This window comes from Nicotiana sylvestris, chromosome 4, assembly GCF_000393655.2.
Source record: "Nicotiana sylvestris chromosome 4, ASM39365v2, whole genome shotgun sequence".
Lineage (NCBI taxonomy): Eukaryota > Viridiplantae > Streptophyta > Magnoliopsida > Solanales > Solanaceae > Nicotiana > Nicotiana sylvestris.
Window position 1 is genome coordinate 163,218,362 of NC_091060.1, and position 9,349 is coordinate 163,227,710.

Genomic DNA, 9,349 nt, shown 5'->3' on the forward strand with positions numbered 1-9,349 from the left:
ATTGCTCATCTCCGCGGTGGACGTAGGTCAGTTGACCGAACTACGTTAAATGTTTGTGTCTCTTTTGGTATATTTCTCCTTTGTTGTATGATTTATCGTCGCTCAAGGTTTGCTTTGCTAGCTTCCGTATGACACCTGATTTTTACGATCCTAACAGTAATCTCCTAGTCACATGGCAGCAACATTACCAGTTACACCAAATTTGGAGCCGCAGAAATAACAAATTTGGCGCAAATTGGACCAAATACTAGTCTGATACTTATTGTCTCTTTGCTCAGGTTAAGATACCATTTGACCAAATGAGAACAATAAAATGGAGATGTCCATAAAACATCACTGTTTGGAGCTAAAATATTACAACCATCTGCTTAATTAACTCCATGTTGCAGATGAAAAAGAAATTTTGTTGTTGTAAGTAATTGGAATGTACTGCCTTGTTTTCACTAATTATGAGTATTACTCTTTGTGATTAAAGTGTTTGTTTTGAGTGGTTCTTGACATACAGAAATTGGAGACCAAATAATTGAATCTCATTTTCGGCCGGGCAGGCCAGTGCATGAAGCATCATGCGTTTATGCAGGGTCCGGAGAAAGGCCGCACCCCAAGAAGGTGTGATGTAGGAAGCCTACCCTAATGGCTAATGCAAGTACCAACGGCCTCGCGACTTATAGGTCGCACAGAACAACTTTATCACTGCTCCAAGGCCTCCCCTTCGGAAATCTAAGTTTTTCAAAATATTAGGCATTAAGTCATCTGCTCATGCTTATGTCAACTAATAAAGTCAGAGTATAACACTTAGTTATTTTAGTTTATTTATCATAATAGGAAGGGTTTAATCATAAGGAACAAAAAGATCCTCTGACTATGTTATTCAAATGTGCAGATGCAATTTGATTCCTTTTATCTTTTCTTTTCCCTATGTGAGAGATTATATCTATTCACTCTCCATATAAAGTCAGGGTTATGATTGAACCATTCAAGCTAAAAATATACATTTCGCATTTTGGCTGTTGAAGGACAACTCCAACATCAAAATGGTAAGGTCCACTAAGAATATGTCTAAAAGAAAAATGTTTCAATGACTCAAAATCATGTATGGCATTTATGGCTAATTAGTTTTTTTTTGTGTTAATTATATGCAGGGAATGTGCAGAGATGTCAACACTGAACCCAAACAACCACCAAGGGTAGGGGGAAATAGAGCAACTTTATTTGTATATGGTAAATATTTTGTGACTCTGGGATTGTTATCCAAATAGCCGGCCAAATTTATTGTTTACTTTTTTTAGCCGGTATACATAGATTATACACAGTTATACACATATTATACGTGAATTATATATATATATATTATACATTTGGATATATATATATATATATAATACATTTGGGGCTATTTTTAGTTTAGGAAATTAGGTGGGCGGTTATTGGTTAATTCTTCTTAATAATATTGTGATCTTTTAACCATGCAGTTATGGCGGGGATCGATGTCATGGCTTTCTTCGCAACTGGTGTGAGCTTGGTGACTTACTTTTATGGATTTATGAACTTCAACATAACAAAATCAGCCACTGCTGTTACAAACTTCATGGGAACAGCATTCTTGCTAGCATTATTTGGAGCCTTCCTTTCAGACACTTACTTGTCCAGATTCAAGACTTGTGTTCTATTTGGCTGTTTTGAAGTTGTTGTAAGTTAATTTCTCCGTGTTAGGTTTAAGAAATAATTAGTCCCCCCCCCCCCCCAATTTCAGCTTCAACACTTCTATCTAATCATGCAACTGCATACAAGCAACTTCAGCACCTAAAAGTGTTTTTCGGCACTTAATGCTTATCAGCTACTTTAATGAGCTAAGTCAAACGAACGCTAAAGTGCATGCTAAACTTTCAGGGGTATGCACTTCTAGCAGTGCAAGCACATTTCAGGCAATTAAGACCCTTTCCTTGTAAGGATGTACCCTTGAGCCAACTGAATCAATGCGAGTCTGCAAATAAAGGCCAATTGGCAATCTTATACGCGGGACTTTATCTAGTTGCAATAGGGACCGGTGGAGTTAAAGCAGCTACACCACCTTTAGGAGCTGATCAATATGATGAGAAGGACCCTAAAGAGGCTGCTAAATTATCAAGCTACTTCAATTGGCTTATGTTCTTCCTCACCACTGGCGCGTTGTTTGGTGTCACATTTGTAGTTTGGATAAGTGAGAATCAGGGATGGGATTGGTCTTTTGCTGCCTGCAGTATTGTTGTAGGATTGGCGATTCTGTTCCTAACTATGGGGAAATCATTGTACAGAAACAATGTCTCAAATGGAAGCCCCATTACGCGTATTATGCAGGTGTTTGTTGTAGCACTTAGAAACAGAAATCTACCTTTGCCAGAGAATGAACATGAGATTCATGATAAAGAATCTAGAAACGATACAGAGATTCTTCGAAAAACTGACCAATTCAGGTATGTTAAGACATTTGACACTCTCAACTTATGTTCAAGTTGATATTTGATATAAGAGAAATGATAAAGCCCTGAAATATTTGCAGGTTTTTGGATCGAGCAACGATAATGAGGACTGACCAGAACCCATTCACATCAAGTGCACATGGACCATGGAAACTTTGTACAGTAACACAAGTTGAAGAGACCAAAATTGTAGTCAGAATGCTCCCAATTATATTGAGTACTGTTTTCATGAACACTTGTTTGGCTCAGCTCCAAACTTTCACTATCCAACAAAGCACAACAATGGACAGAAAAATCCACAAGTTTGAAGTTCCAGGGGCTTCAATTCCAGCAATTCCACTATTATTTATGATTATCCTGATTCCTATCTATGAACGCGTTTTCATTCCAATAGCAAGGAAATTCACAGGAATTCCAACAGGTATTCGACAGCTGCAACGTATAGGTGTTGGCCTAGTACTTTCAGCTATGTCAATGGCAGTAGCTGCAATTGTAGAAAAACACCGGAAAACAGTTGCTATTAAACACAACATGGTTGAATCCGCCACTCCATTGCCAATGAGTGTCTTTTGGCTAGGCTATCAATATGCAATCTTTGGTTTGGCTGATATGTTTACATTTGTGGGATTGATGGATTTCTTCTATTCAGAAAGCTCATCAAGCATGAAAGCGCTAAGTACCGCGATTTCTTGGTCTTCACTGGCAATTGGATACTACACAAGTTCAGTGGTGGTGAGTATAGTGAACAAAGTAAGTGGTGGCTGGTTGGATAATAACAACTTGAACAAAGACAAGCTTGATTACTTTTATTGGTTGTTAGCAGGATTGAGTGTGCTCAATTTCGGGTTTTATTTACTCTGTGCTTCATGGTACAAATACAAGAAGGTAGATGTGAATCCAGAAGATGTTCTCCTTAGTAAGGAGGCCAAGGGGAAGATTGAGACGAACATAGTTTAGGAATTGCTACAAAATAGTGTTGAATGTGAAAACTACGAAAATGTCAATAAATATTATTCCCTCTGTTTCAATTTAGATTATACACTTTCCTTATTAGTCCGTTCAAAAAAGAATGACACATTCTACAATTAAAAATAATTCAACTTTAAACGCTTTATTTTACCCATTTTACCCTTAACGAGAAGCTTTTATAACCACATAAATGTTATGGCCCTACAAAGTTTTTATCCCTTAAGCTTTTAAGACCACAAGTTTTAAAAGTCTTTTTTTTTCTTAAACTCCGTCCCGAGTTGAACTACCCCATCTAAATTGAAATGGAAGGAGTATTAAATTATGAATTCATAATTTTAAAAGTGCAATGAGTTCAACGGTAGGAACATTAAGACGGAATATATCAAGTTTAAATTCTGAATCCTTTTGCGAATATGACTGCTCGTGTTTGATCATACTCTCCTTCGAAGACAAAAGACTCAAATGGGAAAAGAAAACAGAGAAATGACAGGTATGGTTAACGAGAATCAATTGAGAAGTCATAAATGGCTTATGGAAACTCCACAATAAGCAATATAATATTGTATTAGTGGCTGAACATGAAATTGCTAGAAAACCACAGAACTACCGAATTAGTGGAAACTCCAAAAGCTTATGATATCATCTGCCTACCCCATAACTAAGGACAATAATATAAAAATCCTTCTTATTGATTTCTGTTTTTGTTAATGTCGCTTATCATAGAAATATTACATTGGACGCACGCTTTGGGCCCCAAGAAAAGGATGACCCGAAAAGATTAGTCACATCATTGTCCACTAATTGCCCACAATACTATTAGGGGACGTTTGATAGGATGTATTGGATAAGCTAATGCATGCATTAGCTTTGTGTATTAATAATACATTGTTTGGTAGACATTTTAAACTTATGCATTAGTTATGCAAGTATTAGTTATACATCCTATTTGGTATTATCTTATGCATAACTAATGCATAGAAAACAATGGTATTAGCAATGCAATGGGTTTTAATGCATGCATTAGCTTAGTTAAAGACAAAATTGTCCTTCAAAATTTATGCTTGATTAAAATATGCTAGTTAGTATATTAATGCAAGTTCAAAATAATCCAAATAGTGAAAAATAAAATTATATCCCTAGTAAATAAATAAATACTTAACATATTTCCTTTTTTATAAATAAATATTTAATTTTATTTTACAATATAGGTAGACAAATAAAATAATTTTCGGTACCAAATACCGTACCAAATTATTTCGGTACGGTTTGGTATTTTTTATTTTGGTTCGGTATGGTTTCGGTTTAACCAAGACCCATTCAGATTGTTGTATTTCAGTGTCAAAACCAATTGAGGCTGGTGAATTTACACTAGTAATAGTTCTGTCACTTTCTAATGTAACTGCAGCTAAGCAAAAGCTAAAAAAGCTAAAGAAGCCATTAACAATATCCTTTTCTAGCCATCTATAAATAAATAAAAAACCATGGTCATTACTACTCAAGTCCACAATTATTTAAATCTTTCCAAACCAGGCAATTTTAACAAGTGCACAATTCTGTGCAACAGTGCAGTATGCACAATTCAAATTTCAAAATTCAAAGGCTCAAAGATGCAACAGATGCAGCACCTAAATAGCTCATCTACTGGCTGCATTACCAATTAGCAGATGCAGCAGTCTTAACCAACAGATGCAACAACTTAACAAAATTAACAATAAAAACAATAAATTATCAAGGTGCAACAGATGCAGCAGTCTTAACAAAATTAACACTTAACAGATGAAGCAGCTGTAGCAGAATTAACTTAACAGTGCAACAGTCTTAACACTTAAACACAATGCAACAAAAACAGTCTTAACACTTAAACACAGTGCAACTGGCCAACTGCAACAGTCTTAACACTTAAACATAGTGCAACAAAAATAGAGAGGGCATCCCTCAACAAAAACAGCCTTAATTCTTAAATACGAATTCCGAGAAGACGCGCAAGACAACGCTTAATATGCTTCCTTAAAATAATTGTTCCATTCCTCTTTGGATTAATATTATAGACTTGACCACAATGCTTGCACTCTACTTTGCGAACTTCTCCGTTATCTTCTTTCACCTTAAAGTGGTCCCAAATATCGGAGCGTACTTTAGGAGCACGGGGCATGATTGCACTTGAACCTAAAAAGAATATAAATCATAAGTTAGAATATTATATTTTGATGATAATACAATAAAACTACAAAAGTATTAAGTGTATCACCAAACAAATAGAGTATTAAACTTACCACTCAAGATGCAAGTTGCAACTATACATCAAACAATGGTAATAGTGCTTCCATTATTTTCCATATCTAAAGATAATTCGACCAAATATGTCATACAAATGAAAAAACATGATATATTATTTTGAACTAAAATACACACAAAATATTAAAGCTTACCAAGCTCGAGTTCCTCAAGATACTTTAAGTCTTCTTCAACACTAATTGGATTCTTCTCTTCTCTAAGCCAATCTTGAACACAAATAAGAGCTTGCACACATTTAGGAGTCAATGAACTCCTAAATGAATCAAGAATACGGCCACCGGTGCTAAACACGCATTCCGATGCCACACTAGAAATTGGAATGGCCAACTCCGAAAGAATAGAAAATCTAGGAGCATGTGTTTTCCACCAATTTAAGATATCAAATTCTTCACTAAAAGGCTCTTGTTCTTCACTAATGTATTTATCCAACTCCGATTTAGCACCCCCACTTTCATTGTCTTCCTTTTGTTTCTTCAAGTGAAGCTTTGTCCTTATTAAAGTTGCACTTATAACACTCTCACTAGATGTATTAGATGTGTTGTTAGATGAAGTAGAACTAGATGGAGATTGAAGACAAGATTCAGTTGAATACTTTTTTAGATACTCTCCAAACAAAGAATTCATATAAGCATACACCTCAGCATTTATTTTCTTCCCTTTTTCCTCCCCAAAAAGTTCTTCAAGTGCTCCCTCAACATATTCAAATTTGTTACGTGGATCCAAGACGGAAGCAATAAAAATCATTTTATTCATCTTTTCAGGCTCACCCCAATACTTCTTGAACTTTTTCTTGCATTCGCTCAGCCATTTTTCTCAAATGCTCATCCTCACTAACTAAACACATTTTCAAATGACAATAAAGTTCAGATACATCCTCAAAATGAGAATTACAAGTGACATAACGTGAACCTGATTCCTGTTTAGCCCAGGATATGTAGGAAACCTTTGAAGCAAAGGTTCGGTCAAATCTTTTTCAAAAAATGCTTCAACGGAGTACTCGGATGGGCAAAAATCGCTCGCTTTATCTTTGCACGAAAACCCTTCGTGTCTCCGGGCAAAGAGGGGCAGCTGTAAGCACGTGATTTTTGCCCTATATGAGAATTACTCCCAAAAAATTCAAAAATAAAATGATTTTTCTTTGGTGTGCAATTTTGTGATATTTTGAATAATTATTTGTATTTGTCTGTGCGTGTTTATTTGCTAAATTAATAAAAAATACAAAAATATGTCGCATTTTGCATGTAGGATTTAATTCTACAATTGTTAGTAATTAAATTTGTTTTACAAAAATTAAAAATTACAAAAATAGGCATCGTTTGCATTTTTAGCATTTAATGTCCAAATATACAATTTTATGCTTAATTAATACTTAATTGTGCGTTAATTATTATTGGGAGTTAATTTGCGCTTTTATAACTTAATTTAGTTCTTAATAATAGTTTAAGTATTTTTATAATTTAGTTTTAGAAAAATAAAAGAAGAAAAGAGAGCGAAAATATAAAGAAAGTCGGAATTGGGCCTCTTCTTCAATTTCAAGCCACAGGCCCAAAAATGGCCCAATCTTCCCTACGACCCAGTCCATTTCGAACTGGGTCGACCCAGTCCATTTCGAACTGGGTCGACCCAGTCCATTAACCCAATACCCTTTCTTCATTTTGTCAAAACACAAAACAAAAGACAAGAGGAAAAACCCTAAAAATGGTCCGCCCCCTTCCCTTTGCTTCTTCTTCCCCAAGCTCAAAAAACACACAACCATGGCAGCCTTTACCGCCAACACACACACACACACGTCGTCGGACCACCTAAATCCCCCCCACTGTTGCGTCTTCAGTCGATGGACAGAACCAGGCGACCAAACGACCACAGTCCGTCGACTCCCTTTCATCATCGTCGCGTTCCAAACGTGCTGATGCTTCCCGTTCCACCTTCTTCTTCAGTTGGTGCTGATGCTCCCTCTTCTTCCTCGACCTCACCTTCGTTTTCTTCTCCGCCATTGTTGCGTCGACCGTTGTTGCTGCCTCGACGAACAGTTGCTTCTCTCTCCGAGCTACTGCTGTCCGCCATAGCCTTCCTCCTCGACGAGCAGCTGCTCGACGTCCTTGAGCCAAACGGACCCATCGAGCTGCTTCACCATGAACGATGACTAGCAGTCCACCGAGCTGCTTCTTCTGCCTTCATCTTCCCCATCCAAAGGACCATCTTTACTGCTTCGTCTTCGACTGCGAACAGTCCGAACACTGCTGTCTTCTTCATGTTTCGTCTGTTCCAGCTCGTTTCCATGGCCAAGTTCATCGTCCAGTTCGAAGCCCCCCCAGCTGCCACGTCTTTGCTGTTCGTCGACCTCCCATATGGGTCTGTTTTGAAACCTCGTTGTTGTTGTTACTTCAGTTGCTTCGTAGGTTCATGTTCGTCGTCGTCTGCTCGTGTTAGTCATCGTTGGTTCGAGCTTTGGTCGAGGCTCGTCAAGTTCGTTGTTTGTTTGGTCGTTGTTCGTCATTTCGATCCGGTTAGTAGTTTTTGCATTTTATTTTGTCCGTATTTGGTTTTGATATTTTCGAATCTAAAATCGGCAAATGTTTGTTTTGTTTATCGTTTGAATTAATTTTTAGTTCATGTTCATGTGTTGTTTGTTAAATTAATTTTCAGATTTCAAAATAGAAGTTTAATTAGTTGTTTTCATGTTTATTTCATGTTTGTATTATTGTTTAAGTGAATATTTGTTAGTTTAATATTTGTTAGATTCAAATTGAAATTTAATTAATTGTTTCTTCAATTTGTTTCATGTATTTGATGTATTTTCCGGAAATTGTTAATATTGTTAAGTTCAAGTTTAAATTCATAATTGTTTCTTCTTAGTTTTTGTTTTGTCATTTGCCTAAAAGAATTTAGTTGTAATAAGGGAAGTATGTTGGTTTTAGTCATTTGAATCCGTCGTTTTTATTTTTAGATTTAATTCATGTTCATATTATGTTTGTTTGATTTTGAATCCGAAATGTGTATAGTTTGATTTCTTGTTTACCATTTGTGATTATTTCTTGAATTGGTCTCATAATCTTGTTTAAGTTTAATATAGGAATTGTTGGTTGTAATGTTGTTAGAGTTAATTTTAAGTTCAATATGATTGAATTTAGAAATCTAAATATACTTGTTTGTTGTTGTTGTTGAATCCGAAAATAGGATTGTTTGTTGCTAAAATATTGTTCAATCAAATTTTAGTTGTTCTTTGTTGTTCAATTTGTATTCATGTGATTTGTTGTTGAAATGTTGAAGAAATCATGTTCATGTGATTTGTTGTTGAAATGTTGAAGAATTCATGTTCATGAAATTTGTTGTTTGAACATTGTTAGAAATTAATCATATTGTCTATATTTTGGTTAAGTTTGATTAATTGATGTGTTATAGCTGATGGGTAGTTTGGTAATTTATAGTACTTTCGGGGGTAAAATAGTAATTTGCAATAGGGTCGGAGGGGTAGTTTAGGAATTGTACATTTTGTAATTATTTATTTGAAGCATGGGGGACAAAATGAAATGGGGTGGGTTGTGATATGGTTATTTAATATAAAGGGGGGACAAGACAAAATTTAGTGGGGGGAATCTTGCATTATTTTATGTTAGGCATGGGGG

General features: G+C 35.7%; 1 protein-coding gene across 1 annotated transcript; it reads left to right on the forward strand.

Annotated features, from left to right (window-relative positions):
- The first annotated feature begins 1,492 nt into the window (after positions 1-1,492).
- Positions 1,493-3,416, forward strand: LOC138889076 (protein NRT1/ PTR FAMILY 4.5-like). The gene is made up of 3 exons (XM_070171638.1): positions 1,493-1,690; positions 1,891-2,453; positions 2,540-3,416. Exons 1-3 carry the CDS (start codon positions 1,493-1,495, stop codon positions 3,414-3,416), a joined length of 1,638 nt encoding a protein of 545 aa, XP_070027739.1.
- Positions 3,417-9,349: the final 5,933 nt, after the last annotated feature.

What these genes read in the sequence shown, in the direction of transcription:
- LOC138889076 (XM_070171638.1), top strand. Translation starts at nt 1,493, where the DNA reads ATGGCTTTCTTCGCAACTGGTGTGAGCTTGGTGACTTACTTTTATGGA. An exon ending in TTGGCTGTTTTGAAGTTGTT is followed by an intron (nt 1,691 to 1,890) that starts GTAAGTTAATTT and finishes CTAAACTTTCAG; the next exon opens with GGGTATGCACTTCTAGCAGT. An exon ending in CGAAAAACTGACCAATTCAG is followed by an intron (nt 2,454 to 2,539) that starts GTATGTTAAGAC and finishes AAATATTTGCAG; the next exon opens with GTTTTTGGATCGAGCAACGA.